General features: G+C 43.7%; 1 protein-coding gene across 2 annotated transcripts in view; it reads right to left on the reverse strand.

The window, feature by feature from the left end:
• Positions 1–471: 471 nt before the first annotated feature.
• The window catches only part of SNX29 (sorting nexin 29), a 179,820-nt gene continuing 165,827 nt past the window's right edge, over positions 472–14,464 (reverse strand). For both annotated transcript variants that reach the window (XM_058156920.1, XM_058156919.1), the window contains exon 21: positions 472–1,950. In XM_058156920.1, the coding sequence (XP_058012903.1) occupies positions 1,821–1,950 (130 nt within the window). In that variant the 3' untranslated portion in view covers positions 472–1,820. The remainder of the gene's footprint in view (positions 1,951–14,464) is intronic.

Here is a 14,464-nt window from a genome sequence, read left to right on the forward strand (position 1 = left end):
TTTTGAGTCTTTTGTTTTTTTATGTACAAGAAAACCTCTTGGTTAACAGGGATGAGCATCGGTGCCTTTTCATCTTGAAGTCTTTGCCAAGCTAACTTCTAATTTTTATTTTTTATTTTTTCAGGAGGATGAAAAGAATGGCCTGAAGCGGTCCGCTTATTTTGATGAAATCCCATTCGTCATCTTCAGGCTAGGTGTTTACAGCTTCGTGCTTCTAAACACCTAGCCTGAAGATGACGGATGGGATTTTGTCGAAACGTCGCCAAGACACTTCCAATTTTACGCGGGAGACAACCCGAATAACCAAAGACCTACATAGAAACACCCGCGAAAACCTCAGAAAACAAATATATATATATATATATAACATACATACATACATACATACATACATACATACATATGTTTTCTGAGGTTTTGGTGTTTGTATATAGTCTTTGGTTATTCAGTTTCTCCGTAAATTGGAAGTGCCTTGGCAACGTTTCGACGAAGTCTGATAACACCAGCCTGAAGATGACGAATGAGACTTCATCGAAACGTCGCCAAGACACTGCCAATTTTACACGGGAGAAAACCCGAATAACCAAAGACATATATATATATAGTGGAAGTTCAGGCAAACAGGTGGAAAGTTTCGCCTCGGGAAGCTTTTTCCCGCCCCCGCCCCCTTTTTGCCCAGCTCATCGTTAATAATTCCACTTCAAAGGAACGATGACTGTCAAACTGCCTTAACATCAAAAGCAGGATGATTCATCAATGGATCGGTAGTTTTGGACCTTACAAGGTTGGGGGTGTGGGGGGGGGATGAATGGCAGAGAGAGATGGAAACTCTCCCCCTGTTGCTTCTTCCTGCTCTGGCTTGGGAGAAAAAGAGAGCAAAAACAAAGAGGAGGGGGGGAGGGGAGGGGAGGGGAGGGATGGCTTAAAATAAATAGCTCGACAATGCTCACAATAAGTACAGTTGTGGGAAATGTCATTCTGAGAAACCTGGAAGGCGAGGAGAGCAATTCCGGCTGCAGCGGAAACTCTCACCGTTAAGAGCTATAAAAATTCTCACGGATGAAACAGAAGCCGTGGTGCCTATGGCTTAATTAAAGGAAATGGAAACTTTCTTTTCTTTCTCTTTCTTTCTTTCTTTCTTTCTTTTTCTCTTTCTTTTTTCTTTCTTTCTTTTCTTCCTTCCTTCCTTTTTTCCCTTCTTTCTTCTTTCCTTCCTTCTTCCTTCTTCCTTCCATCTTTCCATCCTTTTTCTTTTTTCCTTCCTTCCTTTGATTTTTTCTTTGTTTCTTTCTTTTTCTTTCTTCTTTTTTTCCCTTTCCTTCCTTCCTCCTTCCTTTTTCTTTTTTTCTTCCTTCGATTTTTCCCTTCAATTCTTCCTTCCTTCCTTCTTTTTCTTTTTCTTTTCCTTCCTTCCTTCGATTCTTCCTTCCTTCCTTCTTTCTCCCTCCTTCTCTCCCTGTGTTTTTCAACCTTGATTTTTTTTTTTTTAAATGTGTGAACTTCACCTCCCAGAATCCACAGAATCCCTACATGAGGAATGGTTGGCTGGGGAATTCTGGGAGTTGCAGTCCAGACAACTGGGAGCAGAAAGCGCTGCTCTACGGCAAAAGAGATCCCTCGCTGTTTTGGGAAAGGACTACGATTGGACCATCTCTGGTTTGTTCAACTGGGCGATGGATCTTTTGAAAGGGCAGTATCTTTTCAGGGGATCACTTCAATGCCATTGTTGTTGACCGCTTCTTGTTGTCTCGCATGGACTTGGATCCTCAGAACAAACTCAATGGCTGCCTACAGGGCGTGGTCCTTCTAGGGGTCACAGGTCAAAGGTCACCACTTTGAGGTTCCGGATTGCGGGATTCCCTGGGGGGGTTCCGAGACAGCCTGGGGAAGTGGGTGGTCGCTCGCCGATGATTGGTTTTGGTGGCAGATTCTCCTGTAGGTTGGAAGTCTCTAAAAATGGAAACAGAGAAGTTATGAGCCAACATTTGTAATGGTGTTTTATGCAACTAGCCGCTTTTTCCATCATAGATCACAGAAGCATTGGGCTGGAAGAGATCTCAGAAGTCTTCTATTCTTTTTTTTTTTATTTGCATTTATATCCCGCCCTTCTCCGAAGACTCAGGGCGGCTTACACTATGTCAAGCAATAGCCTTCATCCATTTGTATATTATATACAAAGTCAACTTATTGCCCCCAACAATCTGGGTCCTCATTTTACCTACCTTATAAAGGATGGAAGGCTGAGTCAACCTTGGGCCTGGTGGGACTTGAACCTGCAGTAATTGCAAGCAGCTGTGTTAATAGCAACTGTCTTAGCAGTCTGAGCCACCAGAGGCCCTTTCTATTCAACTTCCTATTCAAGGCAGGAGTCCATCATCTTCATTTAACCACCCCATAATCCCTTGCAGGGTGGAGTCTGGGCAACTGAATGGAGCTAGCAGAGTGATTTAATGGCTGGATGCCCTTCCTGTTGCCAATGAGGAGTTTTATTCTATAAATAATCTATAGATATATTCTCAGTGTGTCCAGAGAGAGAAATATCTGCCTCTACCTAGTATCAAACTCATAGCCTCCTGATTGTGAGGTGAGAGCTCCATCTCTAGGGCACACACCATTCCTCCAAAACAGTCACTAAATGAATCATTGTAAGTCAAGGACTACCTACCTGTAGATCATCATCATCATCTTTTTAACGACCCCATAATACCTTGCGGGGTGGAGTCTGGGCAACTGAATGGAGCTGAGCGTTTACTGGCCAGATGCCTTTCCTGTCGTCAACGTGGAGTTATATTCAGCTGATATATTCTCATTCTGCCTCTACCTAGGACTGAACTCAGAGCCTCCTGATTGTGAGGCGAGAGCTCCACCTCTAGGCCACCGCACCACTCCTGCAGGAGCCCTTATATCAACCCAGTCAAATGGTAGTTCGGTTTATTTTTTGAAAACCTCCAGCCGTGGAGCACCCACCACTCTACGAGGCAAACTACTCCAACACGTTTGCATGTGGATTATTACAAAGCAGCTGGTACGTTCAGCTCGGCAGACTGGTTCTGATGGAGCATGAAACACAAAGGAAAACTTCTAAATTTTTGGGAAGCCATGCTCATCAACCGTATTCATCGATAAACAAGTGTTCCGGGATTCTCATGATAATCCAGAAGCCGAAGAGTTTACCAGCTGCATTCCTTCATTGAAAACAGATTGACAGCCAACAGAGTGGCAAACTCCAAGACAGTTTCGTTTCGTTTTTCCCAATGGCTTCGTGGATCTTCACGATCCACAGTTAAAAGAACTAGGAACAGAATATAAGAACTTCATATAAGGATATCTGAAATTAGGCAATAGCCACAAACTTTAGCATCCTGAGAAATTCTGCAGATTTATTAGGTTTCCAGGGAAGGGGAAAATACTCCATACCAAAGTGCATGACTCCAGTTAGCCTGTTCATTTCAATATCCGTTATCTAGAGTACTGCATCCAGTTTTGGTTACCACACTATAAAAAACATGTTGAGACTCTGGAAAAAGTGCGGAGAAGAGCAACCAAGACGATTAATGGACTGGAGGCTAAAACATATGATGAACAAGTACTCGGCATGGCTAGTCTAGTGAAGAGAAGGACCAGAGGAGACATGGTGATAATGTTTTGTTTTTTATTTGCATTTATATCCCGCCCTTCTCCGAAGACTCGGGGCGGCTTACACTATGTTAGCAATAGTTTTCATCCTATTTAACATAACATACATAACATAACATCAGAGTTGGAAGGGACCTTGGAGGCCTTCTAGTCCAACCCCCTGCCCAGGCAGGAAACCCTACACCATCTCAGTCAGATGGTTATCCAACATTTTCTTAAAAATTTCCAGTGTTGGAGCATTTACAACTTCTGCAGGCAAGTCGTTCCACTTATTAATTGTTCTAACTGTCAGGAAATTTCTTTGTTCTAAGTTGCTTCTTTCTTTGATCAGTTTCCACCCATTGCTTCTTGTTCTACCCTCAGGTGCTTTGGTGAACAGCCCGACTCCCTCTTCTTTGTGGCAGCCCCTGAGATATACAAAGTCAACTTATTGCCCCCAACAATCTGAGTCCTCATTTTACCTACCTTATAAAGGATGGAAGGCTGAGTCAACCTTGGGCCTGGTGGGACTAGAACCTGCAGTAATTGCAAGCAGCTGTGTTAATAACAGACTGTCTTAGCAGCCTGAGCCACAGAGGCCCCTGTTCCAGTATTTGGTGGGGGGGAGAGGGAGGGAGGGAGGGAGGGGGGGAGAGGAAGAGAGAGGGAGGAAGAGAGAGAGGGAGAAGGAGAGAGAGAGGGAGGGAGGGAGGGGGAGAGAGAGGGGGAGGAAGGGGGAGAAAGAGAGGGATAGAGAGAGAGAGATTGGACCATGTGACTTATTGTTTGGAGAAGAGGAAAAACTTTTAATTAGGTGAAACCCATGGGAATATCCAATAAATCATGGTATATCCAATAAAACTATTCTTCGAGGTATCTACCTGCCTTGGAGTTTTGTTTGCTATGGGTGTATTACTTTGTTTGCTAAAACCCTGACAGCTTCTTGGATGAGAAGCAAAATGTTTTCTTCTTCTTCTTCCCCAAGGAAAAACAAACAAACAGTCCAGTTGCCTTTTGAAGAGGAAAAAAAAAAAACACCTTTAAGACACCCTTGGCGTGAAATCTGGAAGTTCCACTCTCGGATTTGAAAAGTGGACCTACCACCAATGCAACCCGTTCAAGACACTGTGGGTTATCAGCTGGGTCTGCCTTAAAACCCTAAGTTATGTCTCGTTTAATGGGGTTAAAAGCGATTCTTCGATGCAGCACACGACTGCTGGTTCCACCTCAGTTCCTCCCCTCGGGTTGTAAAATAAATTGAAATAAAGCAAAGCCTCCATCTTCCCTCCGCAGCGTTATTAAGTTGGCTCTTTAGCAGGAATGTATATTTGGGCTGACATCCTTGATTGCTCCTTTTGACTTGGGGCTACAGAACTCCAGAGGACGGGCACCGTTTTTCTCCCGCATCACCAGACAGCACACCAACATTAAAGACAACGTAGAGAAGATGCTATCCATCACCGTCCTTACATTTCCGGATCTGCTCCTCTTGAGCAATAGCTAGATGACTGTTCTTATGCCTCTACTTTCCTTTCAGGAGGGGGAAAAATGAGATAGGGGATAAAATGCGGATTTGGTCAGCAGACCAGCAAAGGTGTTCATCTACCAGCACAACCCTTTAGGATCTCAAGGTTAACCGCTGGAGGGCATCTGATGTTGTGTTGGACTCCAGCCCCCGAACCTGGCCCCATGCCCGAAAGTGACTCCGAAAGTGAGGGGGAAGGGCCGGTAAGGCTTACCTCGGGAGCACCGATTCCTGTGGCTCAGCTCCAGGAGCCAGAACCAGACCAGTCGGAGGACGTAATGAGGACGTCATCCCCTGATTCCTCCCTTCCCCAGGCTATGCCTTCACACCCAGCTGATAATAATAATAATCAAGCTTGGCTTGACCCACACTTCAGAAGATTAGAGAGTCATCAAAAGGAAGGGTAGGGCAGGACCCCCACCCCACAGGATATATAAGGAGCTTAGGGACTGCTCTCATTCAACGGGAAGCAAAAGTTTAGCTGAACCGTTTCAAAAAGAGCTGAAAGTCTTGCTACGTGAGTCATTTGTTTGAACTTTGGCAGGCAGCTGCGATTTCTCTGCCAGGACTGATAAGAGCCATGAATCCACCGGCTGAAGGCCAGCTCATGGGTCTGAAGTGGGGAAGGAGACAGAACATGTTGGCCCAACGAAAAGGATGGTTGCCGTTATTGAAATTTCATTGGGCTCTCGACACAGAGAGAAATTCAATCGCCATATCGGTGGGTGGGTGGGTGGGGAACTGTTGACATTGTAGACCAAACCAAATCCAAAAATGGTAGGGAAAGCCTGGAAGGTTGGCATTCCGACAAGCCAGGCATCGACAGGCCCATAGAGATAAATGCCATCGACATGCCATTTGGAAGAGAATGTTTGTAGCTCAGGGTTGAACGGTGGGGTGCTTGGTGCTCTCTGAGCTTGGTGGTTTTCTTGCAGAGGTTTCATTATGCAATTAGGTGACATCATCAGTGCTAGAAGGGAGAGAGAGGTGTGGAGAGGAGGAGGAGGAGGAGGAAGAGGAGGAGGAAGACAACTGTGGGGTCCTTGGTGCTCTCTGAGTTTGGCTCTTTTCCTGCAGATTTTTCATTACCCAGCTACGTAACATCACCAGTGCTAGAAGGGAGTGGGGTTTGCTCTCTGTTTATATACAAAGTGGCTTGTCCTGCCACTGTTGGTGAGAATAGCCTCGGTGTCTCGTTGATGTTCCACTAGAGAATTCCTGGCACTTAGACAAATCAGCCATCAACAGGGACAAACAGATAAACAACATCTACATCCCATCCAAAAGAGACGATCAACAAGCTAAGAGACCACAGCACCTCCTGACCCAACAATCAACACCCGGGATAAAAAGTAAACAATACTCCAACCAAGGATCTACCAACTCAGCAAATGACAGCCTAATCAAGGAATCACCAAAACACACTCACCAACACTGAGACAGCAAGCCAATCGAATGTAACAGGAAGCAAGCCCCATTTCTTCGTAGCATTGATAATGTTACCTAGTTGGGTAATGAAACATCTGCAAGAAAACAACCAAGCTCAGAGAGCACCAAGGACCCCACAGTCCTTCTCCTCCTTTTCCTTCCCTCTGCAAACCTTGCTCCCTTCTAGCACTGCTGATGTTACCTAGTTGAGTAATGAAAACAACCAAGTTCAGGGAGCACTAAGGACCTCACATACTATTTACAACCAATATCTCAGGGGCTGCCCCAAAGAAGAGGGAGTCAAGCTATTCTCCAAAGCACCTGAAGGCAGAACAAGAAGCAACGGATGGAAACTAATCAAGGAGAGAAGCAACTTAGAACTAAGGAGAAATTTCCTGACAGTGAGAACAATGAATCCGTGGAACGACTTGTCTCCAGAAGTTGTGAATGCTCCAACACTGGAAGTTTTTAAGATGTTGGATAACCATTTGTCTGAAATGGTATAGGGTCTCCTGCCTCAGCAGGGACTAGAAGACCTCCAAGGTCCCTTCCAACTCTGTTATTCTATTCTATTCTATTCTATTCTATTCTATTCTATTCTATTCTATTCTATTCTATTCTATTCTATTCTATTCTATTCTATCCCTATCCCTATCCCTATCCCCATCCCTATTCTATTCTATTCTATTCTATTCTATTCTATTCTATTCTATTCTATTCTATTCTATTTGTTCTATTCTAATTCTATTCTATCCCTATCCCTATCCCCATTCTATTCTATTCTATTCTATTCTATTCTATTCTATTCTATTCTATTCTATCCTATCCTATCCTATCCTATTCTATTCTATTCTATTCTTAAAAAAAAAGATACAACCCAAAGCCAAGGAAGGAAGGAAACAGCTCACAACACACCTTCAGAAACCAAAGCCCAGATCAGGAAAGAAGAGTAGTGGATCTGTAGAGATTCTCAAGTCCTCCAGGTTCATGGTTGTCCCAAAGGTGCTTTTTTCAGGAGGCAACTGGACTTCCTTGTTTTTTTTCTTTCAAGGCATTTCGCTTCTCACCCAAGAATCCTCATTCAGCTCGAACAGGATAGTGGGGAATGGAAGGATTTGAATGAAAGGATGCAAATGACCGGCGGTCCTACAAGGAATATAAATCCTTCCATTTCCCCCACCGTCCCGTCAGAGCTCAAAAAGCTTCTTGGACGAGAGGTGAAACAAATTCAAAGAAAAACCAAGGAAGTCCAGTCGCCTCCCAAAAAAAGCACTTTTGGGACAAGAGTCGTAGATAAACAAATAATCAAGGGCAGGTGTCCCGAGTCACACTCTCCTAAACCAAGAGATTTCTTTCGATTTTCCAAAGGGAATGGGATCCTTCTGAAGATACGACGAAGCATTAAGGAAAGGAGGAGGTAATATTGAACAAGGCTGGACAGGCAAAGCTAGGGTTGAGATGTCACGTTGTAGTGGCTAGGGCAGGGGTCTGCAAACTTGGCTCTTTTAAGACTTGTGGACTTCAACTCCCAGAATCCCTCAGGCAGCAAAGCTGGCTGAGGAACTCTGGGAGTTGAAGTCCACAAGTCTTAAAAGAGCCAAGTGTGCAGACCCTTGGGCTAGGGTAAGCCCAGGTCCAGTGGTGGAATTCAGCCGGTTCTATCCAATTTGGGCGAACTAATAGTGGCGGCTGCGGGAGGCTCTGCCCACCTGCCCGGATGTCATCACATCCCGTTTTTGACCCTCTGCGCATGCGGAGAAGGCTCTTCGGGTGCACAGAGGTGGTGCGTGCGAGAGAAGCTAGAGCACGCGTGCGCTCACATTTGTGAAAGGGACGCGGTGGCTCAGGGACTAGGATGTTGAGCTTGTCGATCGAAAGGTCGGCAGTTCAGTGGTTCGAATCCCTAGTGCTGCCGTGTAACGGGGTGAGCTCCCGTTACTTGTCCCAGCTTCTGCCAACCTAGCAGTTTCGAAAGCACGTAAAAATGCAAGTAGAAAAAATAGGGACCACCTTTGGTGGGAAAGGAACAGCGTTCTGTGCGCCTTTGGCATTGAGTCATGCCGGCCACATGACCAGGGAGACGTCTTCGGACAGCGCTGGCTCTTCGGCTTTGAAACGGAGATGAGCACCGCCCCCTAGAGTCGGCAACGACTAGCATGTATGTGTGAGGGGAACCTTTACCTTTACCTAGCAAAGGTAAGTGAGTGCCCACCCTGCCCAGGTCTATTTTGAAGTAGCCACAATGAACTAGGACATTTTTAATGTAGCTATGGTTTTCAAAAAACACCAAAAACAAAAAAGCGAAGGTCCCGAAAGGAAAGTTATTTGCACAACACCCACTGCTGTTCTTCAATACGGTAGCTCCTCCTGCTGGTAAATTCAAGGAACAACCTTCAGCACTGACCCACGGGCGAAGTTCTCACTTGCGCTTGGAAGAAAGCCAACATTTAATTATGTCTTTTCAATCATCATCATCATCATCAATCGCCGACTTGGCCGTTGAAACTACACGGCTATGTAACAGTGATACCCATTGTCATCGGGGCTCTTGGTACAATGTCCAAGAATTTTACAAAATGCAACCAGAAATTTCAGCTTCCTGCAATAACACCAGCGGAACTGCAAAACAACAACAACAACAACCCACTACTCGGAATATCGTATGTTTTAAGAAGGTACTTGGTTGATACCTAGGACGCTGGCAGCAATCCGTATCAACCATTAGCACCAGTCAGTGGTATTTATGACACATTTTTAAATGATCAGTTGACTGAGTTTCATTTTTAATGAATAAAATAGCTGATGTTGATGATGATCATGATCATGATCATGATGATGGAGAGAGAAAAGTTCTACGTTGGGCAAAATGGAATGTCCATACAATGGTAAGCTAGAATTCCAATGATGGGCAAAGAAGACCAAGAACTGTAAAGTGTTTACTGGCTGGATGCCCTTCCTGTTGCCAATGTGGAGTTTTGTTCAGCAGATAAATTTTCATTGTGCCCAGAGAGAGAAATATCTGACTCTACCTAGGCTCGAACTCACAGCCTCCTGATTGTGATGCAAGAGCTCCACCTCTAGGCCACCGCACCATTCCTCTGAACGGTCACTAAATAAACCATAGTAAGTCAAGGACTACCTCCCTGTAAATAATCATCATCATCATCTTTTAATGACCCCATAATCCCTTGCGGGGTGGAGTCTGGGCAACTGAATGGAGCTTAGGGGAACTCACAACCTCCTGATTGTGAGGCAAGAGCTCTACCTCTAGGCCACTGCACCACTCCAAGAATCTGATCTACTAACAGTCAAGGCAAATTGGCGCCTGATAAGAATCAACGGACTTCAAAGAGGGAGATGGATTTATGGGGGCGTAGAGACCCTGCCCTCAAGCTCACCCTGGTTGTCTCCTACACAGCCCTTGATTTCTATTTAGAATAGAATAGAATAGAATAGAATAGAATAGAATAGAATAGAATAGAATAGAATAGAATAACAGAGTTGGAAGAGACCTTGGAGGTCTTCTAGTCCCTGCTGAGGCAGGAGACCCTATACCATTTCAGACAAATGGTTATCCAACATCTTAAAAACTTCCAGTGTTGGAGCATTCACAACTTCTGGAGGCAAGTTGTTCCACTGATTCATTGTTCTAACTATCAGGAATTTTCTCCTTAGTTCTAAGTTGCTTCTCTCCTTGGTTAGTTTCCACCCGTTGTTTCTTGTCCTGCCCTCAGGTGCTTTGGAGAATAGCTTGACTCCCTCTTTTTTGGGGCAGCCTCTGGAATATTGGAACGCTGCTCTCATGTCTCCCCTAGTCCTTCTTTTCATTAAATTAGACACACCCAGTTCCTGCAACCGTTCTTCATATGTTTTAGCCTCCAGTCCCTTAATCCTCTTTGTCGCTCTTCTCTGCACTCTTTCTAGAGTCTCCACATCTTTTTTTTACATCGTGGCGACCAAATTTGAACTGGACATTATTGTAATTACGAGATGGCCACCATCCTTAAACAGCCCTCGACAGAAAAGAAAGAACTTTCTTCTCCCGAAGAAACAGTTAGTAGAACCGAACGGTATTTTCAGCTGCCAATATCCAGATCTGCTTCCATGGAAACAAAATGCTATCTGGGCAAAAAATAAGATAAAAGCGTTAAAACGCATACATCCATTTGAAGGTTGTTAAAAACGAGACCCCCGTGTTTTATCTATCAGCTCTCACAACTTCTCATTTTCTCCAGGAAATTGGAGGAGGGGAAATCTGTCAACCTTCACACCCACCGCCTCTGTCAAGTTTCCCACCATTGGCTGCTTGGCAAGCAGGAAAGGTAACGGCCTGTGAAAAACTCAGCAAAACGCTTACTAAATAAAATAAAACATATTTATGAGCAGCAGCATGGAGACAACATGGGGGAGAAACCTTCCTGGCAGGACTTTCTTCTCCTCTGACAGGGGCCATGCTTTCTGGTTTCAAATCCGCTTCACGTGGCACCAACAGGCTCTTCTCTTGCTCCAAACTATGTCATTGGAGTGATGATAATAATAATAATAACAGAGTTGGAAGGGACCTTGGAGGTCTTCTTGTCCAACCCCCTGCCCAGGCAGGAAACCCTACACCATTTCAAACAAATGGTTTTCCAACATCGTCTTAAAAACTTCCAGTGCTGGAGCATTCACAACTTCTGGAGGCAAGTCGTTCCCCTGGTTAATTGATCTAAATGTCAGGAAATGTCTAACTTGCTTCTCTCCTTGATATGTTTCCACCCATTGCTTCTTGTCCTGCCCTCAGGAGCTTTGGAGAATAGCTTGACTCCCTCTTCTTTGTGGCAACCCCTGAGATATTGGAAGACTGCTATCATGTGTCCCCTGGTTCTTCTTTTCATTAAACTAGAATGAAGGGACTTGAGACTAATAACATAGAATATAGAATAACAGAGTTGGAAGGGACCTTGGAGATCTTCTAGTCTGACCCCCTGCCCAGGCAGGAAACCCTACATCACTTCAGACAAATGGTTAGCCAACATCTTCTTAAAAACTTCCAGTGCTGGAGCATTCACAACTTCTGGAGGCAAGCTGTTCCACTGATTCATTGTTCTCACTGTCGGGAAATTTCTCCTTAGTTCTAAGTTGCTTCTTTCCTTGATTAGTTTCCGCCCATTGCTTCTTGTCCTGCCCTCAGTTGCTTTGGAGAATAGCTTGACTCCCTCTTCTTTGGGGCAGCCTCTGGAATATTGGAACGCTGCTCTCATGTCTCCCCTAGTCCTTCTTTTCATTAAATTAGACACACCCAGTTCCTGCAACCGTTCTTCATATGTTTTAGCCTCCAGTCCCCTAATCATCTTTGTTGCTCTTCTCTGCACTCTTTCTAGAGTCTCCACATCTTTTTTTACTACTTTTTTTTGATGTCCACTGCAAAGTCTCCTTGATGGCACACCATGGCTTTGTAGGAGATTCCCACAATTTAAATCATGCCCCAGAGCAGTGGAGGTATGGGAAAGGAATTATAAATTAACTATGTCCCCTGCATATAAAGAAAATCAATATAAAATGTTTTATAGATGGCCTATGCCTCCAGAAAAATTGGCAAAAATGTTTAAAGATAAATCAGCCAAATGTTGGAAATGCCAACAGACACCAGGCTCCTATTATCATATGTGGTGGACATCAGTGGTGGGTTTCAATTTTTTTTTACTACCAGTTCTGTGGGCATGGCTTAGTGGGCGTGGCATGGCTTGGTGGGCGTGGCTTGGTGGGCATAGCAAGGGAAGGAGACTGTAAAATCTCCATTCCCTCCCCAATCCAGGGGAAGATTACTGCAAAATCCCCATTTCCTCCCCATCAGCTGGGACTTGGGAGGCAGAGAATATATAGGGGGGCCGGGCCAGTCAGAATTTTTACTACCGGTTCTCCGAACTACTCAAAATTTCCGCTACTGGTTCTCCAGAACTGGTTAGAACCTGCTGAAACCCACCTCTGGTGGACATGCTCGGAAGTTAGAAACTATTGGAGTAAAATTTAGACACAGTTGAAGAAATGATCCAACAACATATTGATTTAAAACCTGAGCTGTTCCTATTGAGTATCCTTCCAAAGAAAATTAGTAAAGAAAATATATATTTGATTATACATGTAATAACTGCAGCGAGGATAGTATTTGCGCAAAGATGGAAAGCAGAAAAAATGCCTTTGGAAAGAGAAAATTCTAGATTTGTGCAGAAACAAACAGATTAACTTTGATAATTAAAGAAAGAGAGGATACAGAATATTTTAAGATATGGGGACAATTTTATCATTGGTTAGAAAAGAGATATAGATAAACAAAAATTAATAGTTAAATAAGAGAATGGTATAATAAAAGTATTGTGGGAGTGATGTTGTAATAGATTAAGAAAAAATGAAGATAGGACAAGTAATAGAAAGAAGAAGTCACTGAAGAAACACCGAGATGACACATGGAATGACTGATGTTTTATGTGTTTGTTTGTGTATAAAATAAAAAAAATACCAAAAAAAAGAGCGATGAAGGTAAGTTGGAGAAAGAACTTTTGAGTTTGAAAGTAAAGGGTTTTCAAGAGGAAGGAGCTTTGAAGTTTGGAGGGCCTTCTCTGTGGGGGCACCTGCCCTCTGGAATGAGCTGCCTCTGGGGTTGCGTTTACTCCCTGACCTCCGGACCTTCCGACGAGAGCTCAAGACTTTTCTGTTTCACCGCGCAGGGCTGGCCTAATTTTAATATAGTTTTTAACTTGAGTTTTATTATTGTTTTATTAATTTTTTTAATGGAATTCAGCTAATTGAATTAGATTTTTATAACTACTTGAGTTTTATTATTGTTTTATTAATTGTTTTAATGGAATTCGGCTAATTGAATTAGATTTTTATAACTACTTTTTAATTTATTGATGAATCTGTTTTATGATGGCTGTAAACCGCCCTGAGTCCTTCAGGAGAAGGGCGGTATAGAAATTCAAATAAACTAAACTAAACTAAACTAAACTAAACTAAACTAAACTAAACTAAACTAAACTGTTCAATAAACCTTCTTTCCAAGCCACTTCTATGAATCCAGAGTTTTTTTCCCCACTTGGAACTGAACCCAGAAAGATATTTCTTCCAGCAATTCTAGAGTCAATATTTTCTTTAGGGGGGAAAAATTTGCAAATTTTGCTATAACTGAGCCCAAGCCATTCCAGGTGTGATTTCACTTGCAGAGCTGCATTTGTTCTAGAGATGAAATCCAGGTATTTTCTTCTTCCTTTCTCCTAAAAATAAACCTCTTTCCGTATTTTTTTTCCCCAGCAACCGAAAGGATGACTACAGCTGACCTAATTACAACTGCCACCACCATTTTCCATCACTACCATCCTTGCCGTCTCAAGCTTTCCAAAAGTGAAGAAATTTTTTTCCCCCTGCCACTTGTAAGCTTTTAAATGTGATTGCAAACATTGGGCTGGTGGTCTCAATAAGCACTCTGGAAGGAAGGAAGGAAGGAAGGAAGGAAGGAAGGAAGGAAGGAAGGAAGGAAGGAGAAGAGGAAGAGCAATAGTATTTAGACTTAACTACTGTGTACCATGGAAGGAAAAAAGGAAGGAAGGAAGGAAAGGAGGGAGGGAGGGAGGAAGGAAGGAGAAAAGGAAGAGCAATAGCACTTAGACTTAACCATTGTGTACCTTGGAAGGAAAAAAAGGAAGGGAGGGAGGGAGGGAGGGAGGGAGGAGGAGGAGGGAAGGAAGGAAGGAAGGAAGGAAGGAAGGAAGGAAGGAAGGAAGGAAGGAAGGAGAAGAGGAAGAGCAATAGTACTTAGACTTAACTACTGTGTACCATGGAAGGAAAAAAGGAAGGAAGGAAGGAAAGGAAGGAGGGAGGAAGGAAGGAAGGAAGGAGAAAAGGAAGAGCAATAGCACT

The sequence above is a fragment of the Ahaetulla prasina genome, chromosome 14, assembly GCF_028640845.1.
Source record: "Ahaetulla prasina isolate Xishuangbanna chromosome 14, ASM2864084v1, whole genome shotgun sequence".
In the NCBI taxonomy this organism is placed as follows: domain Eukaryota; kingdom Metazoa; phylum Chordata; class Lepidosauria; order Squamata; family Colubridae; genus Ahaetulla; species Ahaetulla prasina.